We start from the raw sequence: 22627 nt of genomic DNA on the forward strand, positions 1-22627 counted from the left end.
TGTACAACTTTTTTGTAGGTCTAAAATATTTCAAAATAAAAAGGATGCTGGATACTTAAATGTATAGAGATATATATGCAAGGACACTAATTGCAGCATTGTTTGCAAAAGCAAGAAATTAAAAATAACACAGATGTCCATCCCTCAGAGATTAGTTATCTTATATTCATATAATTAAGAGTTATTAAAAAGAACTGCATAACATGACATGTATGTACTTGATACAGTTTTCACAGTGATGAAAGGGGTGCACAGTGTGACCCCACTTGGGCTGCCTGGACTCTCATCCCATCTCCAACATTTCATGTGAATTCTGTGACCCTGGGAAAGAATTATTCCTCCTTTCTCTGTTCATCAGTTTCCTCATTTGTAAGTTGGGAATAATAATAGTGTCAACTTATGGACTGGCTATGAAGATTAAATGCGAAAGCCCATATAAAGCACTTGGGATAATACTTAGCATATAATATTGATAAAATATTAATACTTTATTATCTTCTAGGAACGAATGGGGAAAACTCCCAATATAGCATGAAATAACAAATGATGCCATTTCTGTTAAATTTTGTATCTTAGAGATACAAATTTTGAATCTTAGAGATTAGATAATAATGTGTTTAATGATGGTACTGTTGGGGGGCAGCAGATTAGAGAACTTCACTTTCTGAGTTAAATATTTAAAGATTTATTTTCCATAGAATACACAGAGAAGTATATATGGCTTCTTTTTAGAAGAGGCCTGCTATTCGATAGAAATTATTGAGAAATAAAATGGTATCTCTAAGGCTGACAGAATTGGATGGTTATCCTAAAAGAGTGTCCAAGATCATATGACTTAGGGGAAAGTACAGGGCCTGGCTCTGCTCTTGGAAGCATCTTTAATCCCCTGGAACATATTTGGAGAATGACGAACTTAATGACTAGCTTATAATTCTAGGCTGTGAAAGGTTATTGTGAGAATGGGTATAACAAGCTCTTTGTCTTCATGGGAGATAAACCAAAAGGCCTAAATTGTAGATTAGTCAGAAGCAATTAAGTCTGACAATTTTCATTAGAAGAATTAAACCCTGGAGCAGGGTACCAACTTGATGTGCTCTTCAGGCTTGTAGTCATAAATAGGAGAGAGATCAAATGCTTCTTGACCCCTGGGTAATGGTGGCCCACCTTAGATATGATGGGAGCCAGAATTCACTAATACCTTAACAAAAGCCATCTATATTTAGGTATAGCATAATATAGAATACGTAGAAATGTATATGTACATGACTGCATATTTTCAGAGATATGCCTATATTCTTAATTTGGTTATGACATCAGTTACTTGATGATTATAAAGGCTTGTTTTGTTTTTCTCATGCTTGCACAGTCCCTGTGGTTCTTTGTAGTGCTGGAACTCTAAGCCTGACCATCCTGATTTAAGTGTGTTGAGGTGGTGGCTCAGACAATAAAGAATCCACCTGCAATGCGGAGGACCTGGGTTCGATCCCTGGGTTGGGAAGATCCCCTGGAGGAGGGCATGGAAACCCACTCCAGTATTCTTGCCTGGAGAATCCCCATGGACGGAGGAGCCTCTCAGGCTACAGTCCATGGGGTCTCAAAGAGTCGGATGTGGCTAAGCACAGCACACACAGCTCCCTGCCGTGGATTTCAGGCCCATCTGTCCGTGTGATTTTGAGCAGTACGGGGTTTCTAATAGGGATGCAATGTCAAAAGTAAGTATGTGCTTGTGATATAGGAAGACCATTCCAAGAATGAGGATAAGAGGTGAAAAACTCTTCTGTTGTCTTGCATTTGTAATTCTCTTTCATATCTTCCCTATTAATAGGCTGCTCAAAGTTGAATCACCAAAGCTTTCCAAGGAAAAAAGTGATAATGTTGAAAGCACATTTTCCTCACTTGACTCTTGATAATGTTTTTACACATTATTTATCCTTTTTTCCCATAACACTTTTGTTTAAATATATAATCCTGGTTGACCTATTTTTTAAAAATCATTTAGATTTCATTTAAATTTCACATTTTCCTTTGGGACTCCACCTGCTCTTTTCTTCTGTTTGCAATCTTCACTGTTTCATCGTTGGTAACTGGAGGTCAGAACATTTGCCTTTTATGATTAAGTTAGATGCAAGGCATTGAAGCCCATATTGTTATACTGTAATCTCCGGAGAACTTAAAGTAGATGAGAGGGGGCATTCCAACATTTATTGTGCTACTAATGCTGCTAGATAATTTTAGCACAAGACTGAATTTTAGGATATTTTATTTTAAAGGTACCGCTATATATAGCAAGTGCCAACATGTAAGTGTAGAGTCTGTACATTGAGCAGCACAGTTCCAGGATTTGTGGAGTTTTTCCGGATATCTTAGTTTCTCAAATTCAAGGATTTTAATATCAGATAAAATTGGCAAGCTGCAGTGAGCACTGTTCTGAAGGTGGATCACGACAGTAACTAGCCCTGGGGAAAGAGCAGTAGACTCTGACCCTGCCACTTGTTGGACAGGTTAATGAAGCATAATCTGAGGCTCCTATCGCCAACTGCAGTATGGAGATGACATTACCTCCTTTGAACAGTTGTTACAAGGATTAAGTTAGATTGCATATGTCAAAGTGTTTAGCACATCCTCTGGCTTATCACTAGTACCTGTAAGTCTTTCCCCTTTCCTGACTTGTTCTAATTTACTTTTTGCCAGTGTCTTCTAAGATTTAACAGACAGCAGAACACATTCTCTCATGTGTTTGAGTCTGAACCTTTTTATGAGCTTTTACTCTTCCTTTCATTCCTGTATTCGTTCACTGTGCAGAACATCCTTCTAGAGGGTGGAGTCAGGCCTCTGCTCTGAGGACACACCTCAGCTTTCGTTCACATTCAGGAGACACTGTGGGGGGGGCAGGGGGGCTGGCAAGCAGGAGAGCTGGACCCCACGGGCGCCCAAAGCTGTGAGTGCGTTTATGACCAGCTTCACAGGGGAGGTGGAAGTGACGACTGAGCAGAATCAGGAGGAGTCAGAGGCAGAATAGCAAGGATGGAGGAGAGTAATTTGTTCATTGGTTTTGGGGCTACATGAGTGAGAGGGTTTCTGGGTGACTCCTGGGACTTAGGTGTCTGGTGGGGCCATTTCTCTGAAGTCAGTAATTGTTGTTATTGCTTAGTTGCTCAATCATGCCCGGCTCTTTGCAACCCCATGGGCTGTAGCCTGCCAGGCTCCTCTGTCCTTGGGATTTCCCAGACAAAAATACTGGAGTGGGTTGCCATTTCCTTCTCCAGGAAATCTTCCTGGACCAGGGATTGAACCCACATCTTTTGCATTGGCAGACAGATTCTTTACCACTGAGCCACTGGGAATACAGAGCCCTTGTATTAGAGCTGGAGGTAATGTTAAAAAGAAACTTCCCTGTGGCTCAGATGGTAGAGTCTGCCTGCAGCGTGGGAGACCTGAGTTCAAGCCCTGGGTCAGGAAGATCAGCTGGAGAAGGAAATGGCAATCCACTCCAGTATTCTTGCCTGGAGAATCCTTGTGGGCTACAGTGCATGGGGTTGCAAAGAGTTGGACATGACTGAGTGACTTGACTTTCTAATGTTAAAAGGTGGTCTAGTCTCATATTCCTGCATTTTTAGATGAGAAAGCTGAAGAACTCTTAAGGATTGGCTCAAAAAAGAACTGAAGCTTGTTCAGGGTCACTCTGTTGGATTCTCCCTGCTTTAATAGGAGTTCAGTGATTTGATTGCTAAAAGAGACCCTGAAAAATAGGAGTCAAGGTGTGCTGCACTCTACTTGAGAATTTCACAGGTGAAACGGCAAGGCATCTCTGTCTCGGTAGCAGGAGAAGGTCACTGCAAGCTGTCAGAATTGAGGGGAATAGTGAAGTGGAAGAAAAGGCTACAGCTGAGGTCAGATTCTGAGGAGATAGTGAGTGGGTGCCAGAACCCGGTCCTCGTAGCAGCCGTGTAGGGGACCCAGGCCAAGTTAACACAGCAGGAGCCGTCAGAGATCAGAGGTGGGAGCAAAAGACAGGCCAGCAGGGGCCCGCTGTGCAGATGAGTCAGGAGTTGGTCCAGAGAACGGCCTGGACCACAGCTGGGCGTGGCCTGAGGACCTCGAGCTGGCCGCCTTCCTGACACTTCCTTCTTTGACTCATAGCTTACACCTTGCCCTTTAGTTTCTCTGAGTTTTTTCATGAAGAAGAAAGTTACCAAGCAGTCTATTACCCCAGATTTGATGTTATATCCTGAGTGGTGTCTTGAAATTTCTTTTGGAAGGAACCTGTGTTCTAAAATTAACTGATAGCATTGACTTCATCTCATCTCTTAATGTTGTTTAAAAGTACTTCGTTTATATTTTTACTAATAAAAATGGAATAACTTAAGAGTTCTGTGACCATGTTTATTAATAGTGCAAGATACTGTATTTGTAAAATGGACCTTTTATCTGTAGGTCATTAGATATATGAAAAATGAAAGTTTAAAAAATGAATTTCAGAGTCTTCCCTGGCAATCCAGTGGTTAAGAATCCACCTTCCAACGTAGGAGACATGGGTTCAATCCCTGGTCAGGGAACTAAGATCCCACATGCCCTAGCTACAGAGATCACAACGTGCTTGAGAACCCACGCCCTGCAACTAGGGAGAAGCCCATGCACTGCAACTAAGATCCAGCACAGCCAAAAATAAAGAAATATTTTTTAAAAATAAATACATTTCAAAGTATATAATCCTCTTCTTCATTTCCAACCCTATAATAAAGCACAGATGTTTTTATGTGTTCCATAGAGTTCAAACTTTATGGTTCCATAGAGTTCAAACAAATGCACTATATTTACATTTGATGTTTTCCAGGTTAGCCCAACCCTTTGTTTCTTTAAATACTCATGGTATTTCAACAGTGAGCCTATAACTAATAATTAAGCATAGGAACACCCATTTTTTCCTTTTATATCTTTGTCTTCTTTCTTCTACACAGATTTGTTTATTGCCTAAAGCTTTTATTTCTGCTGGAGAATCATGTGCCTCTTTGTTACTGTTTATAACTGAACATAGTTTTCAATTTAAATGAATTTTTCAATTGCTTAATATTTTCTTAAAGATATTTATCACTAAATTTTCATCCGTTTGAATTTTTCTTAGTTTTCCATATATGCCTTGCAAAATGATTTTTGAAAATTGAATTTATTAATTAAACCACCAGATAAAACCAGCATTTAGATTGAGCTGTTCTCAATAATCTATGATATCTATGTATCTAAGGACCTTCTTAAAAGGAAAAAAAATATTCATTCTCAGGGTAGTTTTCACCTTGTGTGCATGCTTAGTTGCTCAGTCGTGTCTGACTATTTGTGACACCATGGACCGTAGCCCACCAGGTTCCTCTGTCCATGGGATTTCCCAGGCAAAATTACTGGAGTGGGTTGCCATTTTCTTCTCCAAGGGAACTTCCCCACCCACGATCAAACCTGCATCTCCTCCGTTGGCAGGTGATTCTTTACCATTGAGCCACCTGGGAACCTCAGCTTTCATCTTTCAAATACATGAAAAGACACAATTTTAGCAAAAATGACTAGCATTTCTCATAGAACACTTTTTTTGTTTTTGGCAGGGGTAAGGGGATGGTCAGAGTTCTTGTTTTGAGTAGAGCTTAATATTGTCTGCTTTTTAGCAATCCAAGAAAACCATTTCCGGGAAATGACTAGATCACCAAAGGCTAACCCTAACCGTGCCACATTCCTATCTCATGGAGCCCTCCTCCTAGCGTCTAACGTAAGTCTTCATTTGGGAGCTGTGAGAAAAGGTGCCATTTTATCATCCACACCTATTCATGTTACTGTTTAATCTGTGACGGAATTCAAGTTTTCAAAATTTAATTTGCAGTATATGTGGCAGATACCCTTTATAGTACAGAACACTATACGGATTCAGATATATCACCTGGTGGCTTGTGTCCCCAGAAGAAGCAGCTGTAGGCAGTAAAACGTGCCAGACCAGCCCTGTTGATCTCGATAATGAGGGCTCCATCATTTTCTAACAGTGAGCCCTAATTTTCTCATTTGGGAGCTAATACAGTGTTTCTCAACTGTGGCTGCATGGTTGCATCTGGGGGAATTATAAACAGAACGCAAAGCAAACTAACGAAGTAGTGCCAGCTCACTGCAGAAAGACCTGGTTCTACTCGATCTGGGTTGGCATTGGGGTTGTTCTTAAAACTCCCCAGATTATTCTGATGGGCTGTGAGCCACTAGGCCAGATAACTTTGAAGTCCCTTTAAAGATCTAATATTCTGCAATGTTGAGAAGTTTTAATGTCATTTGGCCCAATAGCTCACTCAGCATAACCATCTCTGGTTATTTGAAAGGCAGCCTCTTTTTTTATGTCAACATTCATGTTGAAAGACTACTCATTGTTTTCAGAAATCTTATATTCTTTAAAAGTTTATTCTCCAGCCAAATTTGTCCTTGGAGAAACAGATAATAAATCTGGTCCCTTATATATTTGATGACCTTTCTGATATTTGAAGAATTATTTTATGATTCAGCCAAGTTTTTTAAGGCAAAATACCCCCAACTTCTGATTTCTGTTTATGTGACATTATTTCCATATTCCAGCAGCCCGCTTATCTTGCTCTGGGGATAAACTGGGTTGCCATCGTCTCTATGAAGTGTGTTCCCAGAAGTGAACGCAGTCCCTTGATAATCAGAGTTGCGGAGCCCAGGGGGCTTTGGTGATTGTCCTGTGGTCAGTCTAGCTCTGACTGAGCCCTTAGTTTTGGTAAACAGCTACTTATGTCCTGCAGTCACTGGTCTGTAGCTGCATCCACTGATAAATACACTAGATGACATAGTTCTTAGCATTTTTGAATTCTTATTATGTACCAAGCATGGTTCTAGTGTTTAAATGTATAACACACTTGATTCTTACAGTAATCCCATGATCTAGATACCATTACTGTCTTTATTTTAGGGCAAAAAGAAGAAACATGCCAAGGAGCAGGGCAGGTGGGTCTCTTGCCTCTGGTTTCCCAGTGAGTGGAGGGCTAGCGTGTGAATGACGTGAAGTGTCCTACTGCAGAAGACGCCTCCTCATCTGCGGTGTAACAACGTTCGTTTTTACGTTCCTTGCCTCCTCCAGGTCCTTATGAGCCTGTATAAATATTCCAGTAATAGTGTGTTTATACCAGTCACTTTAATGTACTATATCCACATAAAACAGCGTTCAGCCTCTTAGGCCTGTTTCTGAAGTAACAAAGCCAGGAGCTTCTCATGTATTTTATTCTAAATCACAAAGACTACTGAGTGAATTTTCACAGGAAAATAGTCTTTTTATTTCATAGTGTTACATACATGCGTACAGACGTAAAATAACAGGATTTAGGTTCTGTTCATTCATCTGTCATTTCAAAGTCTGAGAGTCTGGTTTGAATATTGATATATTTCATAGAATTCTAGAACTCCAGCGTTTAAGCCTTGTGACTTGTGAAGTCAGTCACCGTTGGTGCATATGAGTGGAAGTTGGGGGTTGGAGAGATTATTTGGAGGAATAAGGTTTATTATGCTTATGCTTAAATAGGTAAACTAGATTGTAGGAGATGTGCTCAAATTTGTTATAATTACATGCTGTTTTAAGAAACCTAAGAGTATTATAGAGGCTACTTTCTATAAAAACAATTTATATGCTAATTTTGTTATTGTTATTTATTCTTTAAAGTAGATTTTTTTAATGAATTCTGCTAGACAATTTTATTTAATTTGCCAAATAAATTTCCTAAAGCATAATTTTATTATTCAGATGGGTGTTTCTTAAATTGACTCAAACAGAAAGTGTCTGACTATATCATTGAAAAATCATTTGAAGAACCCTTGTTGATATCCAATAATCCTTTGTGTTCTCACAGTTTGACCAGCCTGAAAAAATACGTATTGATTCTAACTCTTTATGAATATTATTTCTTAGTCCTTGTCTGGTTCTTTCTGAAAGGTCAGTCTTTCTGTGTAAGACTTCTACACTCAAGGTTGCCAGTGAAAACCATGCTGTAGGGAACATTTCAGAGAAGAATTGACCTGGTAGACCCTACTTTCCATCCGATTGCTTTTAGCTTCAGATATATTTGTATGACTGATAACAGAATGTAAAGTATACAGGCTGCAAATGAACCATGTCTGCCCTCTGTGAATCTTAGCCTGGAGGGTGGTGTGTCTGCCCAGGCTCGTCCATGGTCTGTTTGCCAGCTCGGCTCTGAGCCCATGTTGTGAGCAGCTCAGCCATCAGCTGTGATTGTGTACGCTGAGGCTTGGTGGTCAGTATTACTCTCTAAATTACTGGTTTTATGAGTTTAAAGAATAGCAGAGTCTTTAATATGAAGATCAGATTTTCCCTTTAACAACAATAAGTTTTCCCTTTAACAGCAGAATTTTAGGTTTTTATCTCGAATGAGGACTGTTGTTTTCGTAGTACAAACAGACTTTGTAATGACACTGCTCTTCTTTGGAAGTCTTTGATTTTTAGTTTTAGGAAGAATGATTTAACATCTTACAAAACTTCAGAATGAGACATTATAACCATCGTTTCTTTCGGTTGACTTTGACCGTTACAGTCATAGACTTCATACACTTGGGAGGAGGGTTTGAGGATATCTACCCCAGCCCCCTCATTCTGTAGGTGTCACTGCCCAGCACTGTGTTTGTCTCTTTTACATCCCCCCAGGATTGGGAAAGCTCTGTGAGGGCAGGGACTTGCTCTACCTTGGTTGCTGCTGTGTTCCCAGCAGGTACCCAGTCAGGATCACCAAGCTCTGAAGAGCCTAGGACTTGGGGAAGATAAAGGCTAATCCAGGATCGTCCAGCCAGCAAAATCTGACCCCAAAACTTTATCTGCTGACTACAAACTTCGTGCCTTTCCCGTGATTTAAAAAAAAAAAAGAAAAAGAAAAGATGTTTACTTGGGAATTTTAATTATTTGGGGGCTTTAATCTGTAAAAGATGACCACATATACAATTTATATTTATTAGGTACTGTTTTCAGTCATATAAAGTATTTACTGAACCCACATAGTCCACAACTTAGTGACTAAAGATATTTTTAATCCATGTTTTTTATAGATGAAGGAACTTGGGCTTTGAAAGAATTATTTACCAGGAGTTACTCAGAGTCAAAACCAGGATTTAAATCTGTTTTTTTCTGCCTCCAACTTCAATGATCTTTCTACTTTTGCCTTTTATGTGGGGATTGATGTTTGTCAATATAAGGAATTATCCAGGCCCATAGTTTAACACTGGTTTAGCTTAATGCCTTACATGTTGCAGACTTTGATGCCTGGAGGATTTAAGTGAGTGCTGGCTTAGCATGGAGGTCTGCATTTGAATGGCAACAGAGGAAGCATCACTTCCCACTTTCTTTCGCTGTGGTGATCAGCCTTGGCCCCTGTGTGGTCTTGTTTGAGGGGTGTTTCTGCTCCCTTATCTTTCTCTTATTTTCCCAAAATTGGACTATGATTTGCTCATTGTGGTCCTAAATGATTTGCAGACTTCAAAGTTTTCCTGCTAAATTTTTAGTGGATAGCCCTGAAATGGAATGATATGAAAACTTAGTTGACAATCTCGAAGACCTAGTATGTCATACAGAGTGAAGTAATTCAGAAAGAGGAAAACAAGTATCCTGTGCTAATTCACATATGTGGACTCTAGAAAAATGGTACTGATGAACATGTTTGGAAATAGAGAAATAGAGACACTGAAGTCAAGAACAAACATATGGACACCAAGATGGGAACAGAGCGGAATGGATTGAGAGATTAAGGTCTTCCTTTCTCCAGTGTGTATTCTTTGCTTCTTTGTTTTAAACTAATTGTCCATGTGTGTGGGTTTATTTCTAAATTCCTAATTCTGTTCCACTGACCTGTGTGTCTGTTTCTGTGCCTGTACCATACTGTCCTGATCATGACAACTTTGTAGTTTAGTTCAAAATCAGGGCATGTGATACCTCCAGCTTTGTTCTTATTTCATTTTTCAACTGTGGGTATTCCAGTGTTTATTATTTTTCTGGAAAGATATGTTAGAAACTTTGACCTTTAAAAATTATGACACCTAAGAAATGGAACTTTCCATTTTTAACAGGGACTTTTCTTTTTCCTAGCTATATATGTGTGTGTGTGTGTGTGTGTGTGTGTATAGATGTACATATAAATATATATATATATTCTTTACCTGATACCGAATTCTTTTATCATTCTCTGTAAAGTATACATGTAGCTAAAGGTACTAAGAGATTCAGTTCATGAAGAGATTACTTCATCCTTTTGTTCTCTCTCTATATATTAAAAAAAAAATCCTAATGAGATGTTGTGATGCAGGCTGCTCTCTAAGAAGGCACAGGCGTCACTGCATCTTCCATTTTGTTCTTTCTTTTCTATTTTTCGTTGGTTGAAGAGTCAAGGTCAGGAGAATGGAGTGTACTGGCAAGTAAAGGCACTTAATCCTGATCACCTTTTCTTTTCTTTCTCTTGACTTCTTCTGTGTTGTTGTGGTTTCCAGGCCTGGGGTTTGTGGGAGACTGTCTGCAGAGATAGTCACCTGTAGTTCTACCATCCCTGTGTGTACATGCTGTCACACCCATCAAGAAGATGGGATTATCCCTGCCCCACCCCACGAAGGCAGGGCTGGCCTCTGTGACAGAATGAGGCCAAGGTGACGTCGTAACAATTACAGACCTTAAGAAGGGACAGTTCTGAGCCTCCATGTTAGGAAGGAAATGCAGGCTCTTCTGCTGTAGGGTGAAGCGTCGTGGGAGCACCGAGGTTCTGTAGCCAGCACCATTCCCCGATGGGGGAGCAAGGCCCGGGAGCCTCCAGCTCCACCGGAGTCCCACCAGCACTGTGGCAGTGTCTCTTGAGCATGCCCCCCAGAGTCATAGGCAGACACGGTAGTACTCAGTGTAAGCCACTGACTTTCGGGCAGCTTGTTGCAGAGCAGTAGGTGAGGGAGACCAGACTTTCATATCTTCCAAGTCTTCCTCCTTTCCTTATGTCTGGTGTCTGTCCAGGTAGACCAGAGACCTTGTCTGGGACCTCCTAGCTGATTGGGATTTTTTGTTATGGTAAAAATTTGTTAAACACTCTTCATCAGCCATTTCTCATTTTGTTTTCACCAGCTTTGTATTTGTCCTTACTTGGAGCAGATTCTTTGTCTCCTGAAAAGCCTCTGGAGGTCACTTCTCTGGGGCACGCAGTGACAATGCTTTCTAGTAGGTGTTTACAGGAGGCAAAAAATTACTCCTCTCTTGCAAAAGAGAAACAATGAAAAATAATCTGACTCTTGTTCTCTGAAGAGTAAATTTCCTGCTGCCAGAATAGAGCGTTCTCAATTCTCAGACTCTACGTGTAGCTGGTGGACAAGCAGCAAAACAGAAGGATCTGAGGTTAAAAAACTAGAGCAAAGGCCAAGATCCAGTGTATGTTTTCTGATCAAATTCTATTATTCAGTTTTATTTTAAATTTCTGGTAGGATCTGAAACCATTATTTTTAAACGTACAACTTTTAATTTCCTGGTAGGATGAATGCTTGTTCTGAGGCCCTGTATCAACCTCTATATGCAGTTTCCTTTGAAAGCTCAAGGTAGTATCTTTCTCATTTTGTTGTTAGTTTTTTATACTTTAATTAAAGGTTTATAATCTTTCCTGTTTGTCTTTCTACCTAACAATTCCTTTCCTCAAACTCAGTTGAATAAAGAAGTCCTTAGGATGATGTTTGATGTGAAGTTTAAGTATCGGACGGGTAGAAGACGCTGGCTTTAGAGGATCTAGTTGCTTTTCTTCACAGGACCACATGAAGCCCATCTTAAAGTCCTGTTTACTGTTTCCAGGCTTTTATCATTATTAGTGGCACTGATTCCTGAAGTCAGTAGTCAGTCCTTAGAACACATGTTTTGCTGTGTAATGAAGACGGTTTTTGAGGGGTTGAGGGGAAGAGAGCATTTTCTAGGTAGGACAGAGGGGAGTGGTTTTTAGGAGCAAATTATCTTCCCTTCAGTTCAGTTCAGTTCAGTCGCTCAGTTGTGTCTGACACTTTGCAACCCCATGAATCGCAGCATGCCAGGCCTCCCTGTCCATCACCAACTCCTGGAGTTTACTCAGACTCATGTCCATCGAGTCAGTGATGCCATCCAGCCATCTCATCCTTTGTTGTCCCCTTCTCCTCCTGCCCCCAATCCCTCCCAGCATCAGGGTCTTTTCTAATGAGTCAACTCTTCGCATGAGGTGGCCAAAGTATTGGAGTTTCAGCTTCAGCATCAGTCCTTCCAATGAACACCCAGGACTGATCTCCTTTAGTTTCACTTAAAAACAAATATTATCTTCAACCATAACTAGGTATGTGTTGGGGGTCACGTGCTGCTCAGCCTTCGGTACCGTGTAATGTCCAACCCCACACAGGGGGTGATCAGTACGTGTCTGTGAATGGGTGGAGAGAGGCCAGTGAATCTGACCGTGAATGTGGGGTGTTTCTTTCTCTTCCTTCTGTGAACTGAGAGTGGGCTTTGTTAAGCATCAAAATGCTAGTTCAGATATGAACTACGGCAGTCTTGTTAACATGCATGCATACAAGGTCTTTGCGTTTCTTCCAAACAATGACAGAGATCAAAGCTGGATGCGTTTTTAGTTGTGTTGTGGAGTGTCGTGTTTATGTTGGAGAATACTTGCCCCTTATGAGCCTGAGAGAGAGACTCACTAACAGACAAGGAGCACGGTGAGGTTGGTGATCACGCCACCCCAAAATGTCAGGGCCTTGTTTTGTGGTCCTGTGGTTGTGGAATTAATGTGGTTTTCAAAGAGTTGTTACAGAGTAACATCCCATATTAAGAACATCTCAAAAGAAGTGGTACATTTGGGGAAAAAAACACAGTGTACTACTTGTAATTAGAAAAAAAACAGCCCTTTATTGTATTTCTTACTTTTCCAAAGTCAAGAGCTGAGATTCCAGATGAGGCCCCTAATTTAGGAAAAGGGGAGCTTCTGTGCTTTATGATGCTTTCTTTTCTAGTCCCCATGGAATTCAGGTTTTGCTATTTTATGAAAGAGGAAATGAGTAATAAGTGAGATTAATAATGAGAGTTGTTTTCACTGGGGGGGGGGGGGGGAACATCATTTAATGCAAGGTAGTAACATTACTCAGAAAAACTGCATTAGCACCATCCTCACAAGGAGAGGTTAGCAGGGTTTCATTTCCCTCTCCTGTGTAGCAGGCTGGAGACAGGGTATGAAGAATTTCTCCCCAGAATGGCATTTGTGGTTTTTCTTAGTGCTCTCTTCTTGTTCATGGCCCAGAGTGAATGCTGATTGTTTGAAGGAAGGGCAGTGTTTAAAGGTAATGTATGAGACCACGCTGGGTGGCTCTTCTTAATGCACTTTACTAAAAAATCACCTGAATATTCATTGGAAGGACTGATGCTGAAGCTGAAGGTCCGATACTTTGGCCACCTGACGTGAAGAGCTGACTCACTGGAAAAAGACCTTGATGCTGGGAAAGAATGAAGGCAGGAGGAGAAGGGGACGACAGAGGATGAGATGGTTGGATGGCATCACCAATTCGGTGGACATGAGTTTGAAAGATAGTGGTGGACGGAGAAGGCTGGCATGCTGCAGTCCATGGAGTTGCAAAGTTGGACACAACTTAATGACTGAACAACAGCAAAAAAGCGTCTGGTTAAAATCCATGCCTTTTCTAAGCCATACTTAGAAACTAATTAATTTGAAGCAAAAAAGGAAGGGAAATCAAAACCAGTTTGAACTATTTCTTTAGTTCATTCCTTAAACTTTACAAATTGCCTTGTAATTTTAAGAACTTACAGGATCATGGATTCCTAGGGGAGTCCAGTTCAGAAATCTTGGCAGTTTAGCAAAGGAAGTTAAGAGTCTGAAACGGAAAAATAAATCTTAAGGTTCGTGTGGTTGACTAAATCCGCACTTAAAATTGTTTATGATCTCTGTTTAATGGCTACATTTTAAAATTACTGTTTTCCTTTCCTTTGGGATGGGAGGGGGGGAGAATCAAGAGTTTTCAGTCAACTTTTTGAACACTGCGTCTTTTCAGCAAAGAGACGTAAGGAGTGTATCCTCTGCCTTTCTAATAAGGAGTTTAGTCTCTACATGAGAGACAGAATGGACACATAGGCCCTTTCCTGCATCCCTTCCCAGCTTCCTTTTCCTATCTGTTTTGATGGCTTCTGCTTTTCTTCTTCGCCTGGGAAAGGGTCACCCAGAGGTGATGGCTGGCCCCATCACACTCTGGTCCGCAGAACGTACCACTTTCCTCAGGCCCTTCACCCGCCTATTCCCTCTCCTTCTGGCCCTTCACCCGCCCGTTCCCTCTCCTTCCGGCCCTTCACCCGCCCGTTCCCTCTGCTTCCGGCCCTTCACCCGCCTGTTCCCTCTGCTTCCGGCCCTTCACCCGCCTGTTCCCTCTCCTTCCGGCCCTTCACCCGCCTGTTCCCTCTGCTTCCAAACTCCTCCCTGCTGTTACCCGACTCACACTTGCCCTGCACACCCTCCCTGAGCTGGCCCCTCCTCTGAGAAGCCTTCCCTGTTGCTGAAGATCGGCTTAGGCAGAGGCCCTGTCTGATGGGGTCACCAACCACCAGTGCCTGGCACACACCTGGCCCCGGCTCCTCACTGGGCCCTTGGAATGAGTGTTGAGTTGTGCTGAACTGTGTGACCATGGAAACCAGTGAGGGGAGAAATGACCCAGGAAAGTGGGGACTGACCTGAGTGGTGAACATCTTCACGGGGGGATTTCAATAGGCACGTTACCTCTTCCCTTCTGTTTCTCTTTTCTTACAATAACTAATTCATTCATCCAGCAAATACTTTCTGATACGTTTCAGCCTTATTCTCAGTGCTAAAGATAAAGCAGTGACAAGTCCCTGCCCTTGTGGAATCTACACTGTAAGTGGACTAGATGGATAAAAGTGGGTTAAAGGTGAATACAGACATTAGCTGGTAGGGCAGTGAGGAGGCCAGCTTGGTGGGTAAGGTAGGTTGCAAAGTCAGACTTTGAATGGTTCCCCATAAGAGCATAATTTTACTTTGGAAAGTAGGTGCGTAATGGAAAAGTATATATAGCTTTGAGCAAAGGAGACTTTTAGTCTCTAATTAGTATGCAAAAACTGAAAGCACGAAGACCAGCTTACACAAGATTGCCAAAACAGGGGAAATGATATCCAGCTTGGAACAGGGCAGTGGCACAGGTGAAGAGGACTTGGGGGTGTGTGTGTGTGTGTATTTCTTTTAAATTCAACAATATAGTTTCTAAAGAAAACTTCCTAGATGCTGGATTGACTGGATAGAGGTGATGAAGGAGACATAAACACAGATTCTTTAGAGCCCAGAAGAGCAGCAGCAACACCAAGAAAGACAGGGGCAGTAGTTTGGGATGGAATTAAGATATTTTGTGTAAGTTGCATCTGAGATTTCATCGGAGTACATTCATTCAGTTGATGCTTACTAAGCTCCTGGGAGCTCTGTCTTAAGCTCTGGAATCGGAAAGACACTAGACAGACGAAGTCCCTACTGTCACAAAGTTTATGTTCTAATGGGCACCCAGACGAGGAGATGGGCTAGCAGGTCAGAGTTGGGAAATCTTCTGTGAGAGCAAAATTTGAAGTCATGGGAATGATTGGGGTGGGGGGTGGTTGGGACTGTGTAGCAGTTAATCCTGTATGTGTCAGTTGTTGTATCTAGAGTTTGGTATAATCCTGCGGTCACTGTCATCCATTATATAGCAGTTGATAGCAAAATAAAGAGGTAAGAGAAGATCAGGGAGGTGCTGTGGGTCTTTTAACCAGCTATATTCCTTTTCTGCCTGTGGTAGAAAAAGCTGATTTCTTTGTCTTTAAATTCTAAGCTGTCATTTTATTAAAGTTCAGTAACTTAATGTTTCTGCCTGCTTATTACTTGGCAACATCTCACTAACTCATCGATGTCAGTTTAGGCTGGTCTCCAACAAATGCATGAAGGGAACAGAGGCCAGCAATTGAGATGCTTTTTTAAGCAGGTTTAGCCTGGAAGAGCCTCTGTGGGTTCAGGGAGGTGGTGCTGGAGTCAGGGGAGACTGAGTCGAAGCTTCTCCGATGGTCCCGGTCTCAGCAGCAGTTGTGAACTGCGAGGTTAGCGTCTTGGCTCAGAGGTAAGGATGATTTGGCATCAGCTCCTCTGTTGCCATCTCAAGCTGTTTTTTTTCGTCCCCAAGAACAGCACTTTCAGTGGGTGTGGAAGTGGGTGGGCCGTGAAGCAATGGTTTGCATCGCATTGCCTGGCTACCGCTTGGCATTTCTTCCTTGTTTCTTCCTCTCTGCGTCATCGCCACTGGTGGCACTAATTTTACTTTCCCCTCCACCGTCGTTTCACCAGGAGTAGCCCAGAGTCTCAGCATGATATTTTCTTTGGAACTGTGGCAGTGGCAGTGTTCTCAAGCTATAACCTGTCCCATCTTATAGGCTGAATGCTAGAGAAATTCATTTAAAAAAAGAAGCCCCTCTCACTGGACCCTACTTTTGAACATATCCTAAATGAATATGCACCAGGTGCCCCAGTCGCCAAGAGAAGTGGTATTGGAACCTAAGGTAGGAGGGTGGAGAAAAGAATGCCCACCCCATTGCCTCCAGTGATTCCAGAAATCAAAAGCCAGCCTCCTTGAAGGAAGTATAAAGCCTTTTACCCCCTTAGGGCAGCCTGTGATTGAGAGACCTGGTTTTCATCTTTCTTCAGATCACAACCAAGGAAATCTGTACTGTTAGTTTCTTCCAAGCTCTGAACCTCCTTCCATCTTCTCCTTCATCTATTTCTGTCCCTTGTCTGTTTGTAGTGTGTCTTTTCAAAGCTGACTGTTTTCTGGGTTTCCTAAAGAAGAAAGAGTTATTGGGGCTTGTGTTGAGTTAGGCCTTAAAGGACAGATAGAATTGGGGTAGGGCGGAGGCTTCTGCCAGACATGGTTACAGAAGAAATAACATGATTGGGAGCCAATAAGTAGAGCATGTTTTGTATCTTGAAAGCTTAATGAAAGGTTATTTGGCAGAAAAGAAGTAGGAAATTAGGTTTTGCTTGATGATATCCTGCATGGAAGAATTCCGTTCACTTTGTGTCTCCTATGATTTTTTAATATGTTTCCTCCACCCCAAGCTGGTACCTTTGCCCAAGCCCACCTGCCCCCTCCGGGTACTACACTGTTCCTGTCTGCTGATCAGGGTGGCAGTCTTCTATTTACTCCCCTTTTTCTCAGGAGCTCATACTAGCCAGTTGTCCCCTCACTTCTCATTTTATCCATGTATTCATTCATTCCTGTCTCCATTCATCCCTAAGTTCATTTGTTCTAGAGACGCTTGTCAAGCAGTATTTATCTTTCTCACATTATCCTTTTTATGCCTATTATTATTAGCTTTCATACCAAACTTTTACATGTCAAAAGGATGATTTTCTGTGTAACTTTCTTTACATGTATGTTTACAGTCCTTTACCTGTGTTAATGTGGTTGTGGGAACCACGAGCATCCAGAGGTGTTCTGGTATGTAGACACAGAAGTTGCCTTTCAGATTAATTCCTGCTTTAGGGAACATGAGAGGAGATTTTAAAAACCAATAAATGGTTTTCCAGTGACAGTGTGTGGGAGAATCAACTCTTCTCCAGAAATTAAGTCAGAAGAAAAAAACTTGTTCTTAAAATATATTAATTTATTTTTATGTACTTGGCTTTCATATGATTGTTTGTTTATAAAGGGCTCCTGTGCTTGCAGTGTTTATGCCTAGAAATTTCATTATTTCGTAAACAAAACAGTGCCCCTAAAACACTGTGAGCTATTACTGTACCTGCGGTACCAGAGGGGATGGTGTTGGACGTGCAGAAGGAAGGGACTTTGTTCCTTTCCTCGAGAACTCTGTGTGTGAGTGTGTGTGTGTGTGCACACGCGTGTGTTTAGGTGCATGTGTTTGTGCTTCTCTGCTGTGTGTCGTGTATACCTTTCAGGATGTGGCTTGGTTGGACACTGAATAGATCTTCAATACAGAAATGCCTGTGGAGCTAACTTGTATTACACTGAAACAGCTGACCAAAGGATCCTCTTAACAACCTGTAAAATGAGAAAGTGCCCTGGATGATGAAATCCAGGAAAGAAAGAAACATTACCTCCAGATACGCACAAAGGCATCTGAGGAATGTGCCTGACGGCTCATGCCTAAGTGTTCCCGTTGGCACTCAGCTTTCTCTGAAGATGAACAACAGCCACAGTCATGTTGATGACTACATCTCGTCTTCCCCAAGGGGCTGGAGCACAGAAGTCATTTATAGTCGTATACCTTCCACTCACACCTGAGATCGCGCACAAAGGAAGCGATCTTGTGGGTCAGTTCTGAGACGCAGGGCTCTGTGTGGATTAGACGCAGCAGGACTTTTTTCCCCCGAGGGCCTATTTGTCGGAAAACATTTTGAAAGTATGAGTTCTGGTGTATGCCCTTAATCTTACAGTTTGAGTGGGAAAACAAAACTGCTAACATATATACAGCAACTAGCAAAGGACACAAGACATTCTGTAACTGGTGGGAATTATGGGATTTGCATAGCAGTGCCTAAGAGCTCAGGAAAGGAGAGCGTGGTGGGTGTGCCCCACTCCGGGGGGCTCCGTGAAGGGCGTTCGTCTGGACCGGGCCCTGTGGGTAGCCGGGTTTAGACAGAGGGAAAGGCTGCCTGTGGCCAGGACGGAAGAGAAGAGCGGGGTGGGGAGCTGGGAGCTCCCTGCGGCCACCCAGGGGATATGGTGGGGAGCCTGGGGACCCTGGGGCGAGGAGACTAATGTGGTCCTGCCCTGGGTACCGCTGCTGCTGCTTCCTCCTTGGTGAGTGAGACTGAGCACTGTCTCATGATTTTTAGATACATTTATTCACATCTGTACGCCCTCTGGGGGCGGGCCGTAAGGAAGTTGGAGGGGGAGGGGAGGGAGGGAAAGAGTTAACATTTGTCCATTTCTTAAAGATCAGGTTTATTCTTAGTGTAGCTCCATTCTTAGCCAACTGAGGGGAAGCCTTTTAAAGGCCATCTAGAGGAGAGAAATCTCAGGTTATCAGCTGTGACTAGTGTTTTTACTGTGCTGGAAAGAGAACATATGAGAACGTGTACATTTTAAAATTCAGATTAACTTTTTAATTGTACTTGCCAGCTCTATAAAGTCGACCAAGCAAAAGAGGAGTGAGCGGGGCTTCTTTAAAAGAGGGAACAGCCCGCTCCTTGTCGAGTTAGAGCATCTCTAAGACACTGCCACATACATCTAAGTCCCCCTGACATATTACTCCCACATCCTTGTGGGTAGTAAAGTTAAATTTTTAAAAATGTTCTTTGATCTTCCACCCACTGATCTAGTAGACATTTAAGTTCAATACTGCAGCTTGGAGAAAGGGAGGTTGAAATATAATTTCTACTGTAAAAAAAAAAAAGCCTCAAAAATCACAGTCTGTATGTCTGCACTGGTTTAGAAATTATAACAATAAAGTGGCTTCCGTTTTAGAAGGTGTTGTTAGTCATCATGCTTTAAATTACATGGCGTTACTATTTGTGACCTACTTAAAATGGTTGTCCCTGCAGTGGGAACAATAAGTGTGCAGCCCTGGGTTGACTTGTAGGCCTTTTTTTGAAGCTGTCTTTTAATTGCAACCAAGAGGCTAAATGCACATTGCTATAATTTTCTATGGGCTGGATGTTATTGGGTGAGGACATGGAGTAAGTCTTAGTCCAAGGGAACCACTTAGTAAATAGTTACCATAGTAATTAAGTAGCTCCTCCCTAGGATCTGTCCTTAAGCTAGGCCCCATTGTCCAGAGGGATCATCTGTTTATGCAGAATGATTCCTGGGGCAGGAGTCAAGAAACCCAGGCCCTGTGTTGACCATGCTGATGCAGTGTTCCGTGGCCTCCTGCAAGTCACACACAGCTTCACTTTCCTGGTATAAAATGAGACATTGCATTATCATCTTACTAAATTCATATTTTTTTAACTTCTAAGGTTTTTATGGTCCTAGCTATGCTACAGAACTTGGAGGAATATAAAAGGATAAATACAGTGGTCCTTGTTCTCCTGGTTACCTAGGGCACTGTTGATTCATCCAGGTAGACCTTTGTAGGCATATCTCAAAATGAATCTTGTATCAAATAGCACTGTTGCTTCCCCCAACCCCTTCGGAGCCCTGTAGAACTTTGGCAGATTTGATTCATAAATAATTGATCCTGAAAAGAAACACATTAAGTTTACTTGAAAAGCATATCAGAAATTGTGTCTACCTTGTTTTACCAGAGTGAGTGTTCTGAGAGGGCGCTTGCTGGCGGGTGGCAGCAATATGATTTGCTGGGACTCTTGGGCCGGGAGGGCTTTGCTCTCAGAGGGTCATGGGGAGTGAGCAAGGGCTTCCTTCACCAGAAGAACTTGTGTAGGTAGTAATCATGTGTGTGAGAGTTCACTACATGCATGTGTCTGCACCCCTGCAAGGGGTTGTAAGCCATCTGCAGAGAACTCCAATACTCTGGCCACCTGATGAGAAGAACCAACTCTTTGGAAAAGACCCTGAAGCTGGGAAAGATTGAAGGCAAGAAGAGAAGGGGATGACAGAGGATGGGATGGTTGGATGGCATCACCGACGTGATGGACATGAGTTTGAGTAAGCTCCAGGAGTTGGTGATGGACAGGGAGGCCTGGCCTGCCGCAGTCCATGGGGTCGCTCCGTCACGACTGAGCGACTGACCTGAGAGCACTGGGTGGGTGGTCAGGTGGAAGGGGGGTTCTGTACTCGAGGCTGGATTCTTCCGTCAGTTTTCCTAACAGGTTTAATTTGTACTTCCTCAAGAGTCTTTCACTGTTCATTTCTTCTTTTGATCAGGTTGCATAGGATGTTTTATATTTCTATCCCAATCAAGAGCTGCTGAGTCTGGCTACTTTTTGTCAGTCGTAAATAGCTGTAAACATGCATAGTTCTAGGTAGTTTGAGGACGTGGATATAGTTTTTTTTTTTTCTTTTTCTTTTTAAGATTTGCTTCCAGCATCGCTTGTCCTTTGCTCAGTAAAACTGTTTTTCCCCCCAGAAATTTTATTAAACACCTGGAAATTCAGAGTCCTCTTAGGAGGTCGTAGAATGCCTTTGTGCCCAATTGTGTGATTCAGTAAACACCTGGTATCTCAGGTAGGAAGGAGTGTGTGCCTGGGTGTTCGATGCCTGGTCCAATGAAGCATGGTTTTGTTTTTATCCCACACCCAGAACTTGGAGCTCCCTGGGGTTCTCAGGCACACAGGCCCATCTCTGCAGGTTTTTTCTGCTCTGTGGGCATAGCAGTAGTCCTTAATGGACATGTAACAGTGTACAGTCATAATCATTGGTAGGTTTCTATTTTACACTTTCGGGCATTGAGGACAAGAAAACTTATATAGCTTTGCTCTTCTATATTTCAGTGAGACTAATGTACTACGTATATCATTATGAAGTAAAGAAATATGATTTGTACTTTTAAATCCTGTGAGTATACAGTTTATGGTATATAAAATACTTTCTTAGCTATTACCTTAAAAGTCTTTGGCAAAACAAATATAAAATATGGAGTTTTGCTGTACACATGTGCTAGATGCCTAAAAGGCTATTTGGTTAAAATGGAACTACTTGACCACAAAATTGTGGATGTAGGCAGTTTTAGGAATGAACATAAAACATCTTGGAATAAGAAAGTCAGTCTTTCTAGAGCTGGAGGTGTCCGTAGATGAGACGTGATTCCTTGGCCTGCAGGTGTTCAAGCAGTAACTGGGCAGTTAGTCTGGATATTGAACAAGGGGTTCAGCTAAAAGAATATTTGGACTAAATGACTTTTATAGTCTTGTTCAGGCGAGCTTCTGTGATATGTATTTTGTTATGGTTTAGCACAGATAAGAATGTTGTTTTAAAGCAGGATGACCAGTAGCATGTAATAAAGGCAATGCCTTTGAAGATGTCTTCTGCTTCTGCCCATGTTGCTTATGTGGCTTGAGAAAGTGCTTTATCTTTGTCATTGTTGTTTAGTCACTAAGTCATGTTTGACTCTTTGCAACCCCTTGTACTGTAGCCTGCCAGGCTCCTCTGCCCACGGGATTTTCTAGGGAAGAATACCGGAGTGGGTTGCCATTTCCTTCTCCAGGGAAATGCATCTCCTGCCTTGGCAGACAGATTCTTTACCACTGTGCCACCAGGGACTCTTAAAAACGAATAACATAAAGGCCTGCATTTGGTCATTTCTTCAGGCCAGACACTTGATTTCATATTTTTAAATTTTTCATAATTTGTCTTTCAAAGAAATTGTCTTTCAGACTTTGTCTGATACCCAATATGGTCTGGTTCAGAGGAACTTTAGAAGTGCTACCCCTCGAACTTATCACTTTGACAGTCTCCTTGGAGCCCACTCGTATTCCTCACCGAGTCCTTCCGGAAGCTGGTTGACCAGGGAGAACAGGGCGGCGGGTGTGAAGCAGGCTGTTAACTTGCAGTCTCTGTCTTCATTCTTCCTTCGTCGCCTGCTCCTCCTGACCTAGAATAACTCTGTTATCACTCACACTCCTTCATCCTTTATGCTCAAGGATCTTCACGTCAGCTGCCTGACAGTTTT

The 22627-nt window shown here is 42.1% G+C and overlaps 1 protein-coding gene across 16 annotated transcripts in view; it reads left to right on the forward strand.

The window, feature by feature from the left end:
• Positions 1–22627, forward strand: part of PSD3 (pleckstrin and Sec7 domain containing 3) — a 573880-nt gene that overhangs the window by 381694 nt on the left and 169559 nt on the right. Inside the window, exon 12 of one of the 16 annotated variants that reach the window (XM_043454551.1) lies at positions 5652–10119. The exons of the other annotated variants lie outside the window; for them this stretch is intronic. Within the exon in view, the coding sequence (XP_043310486.1) occupies positions 5652–5681 (30 nt within the window). The 3' untranslated portion in view covers positions 5682–10119. Of the gene's footprint in view, positions 1–5651; positions 10120–22627 lie in introns of those variants that run through there. 16 annotated transcript variants of the gene reach the window in all.

Source organism: Cervus canadensis, chromosome 31 (assembly GCF_019320065.1).
Source record: "Cervus canadensis isolate Bull #8, Minnesota chromosome 31, ASM1932006v1, whole genome shotgun sequence".
Classification (NCBI taxonomy): domain Eukaryota; kingdom Metazoa; phylum Chordata; class Mammalia; order Artiodactyla; family Cervidae; genus Cervus; species Cervus canadensis.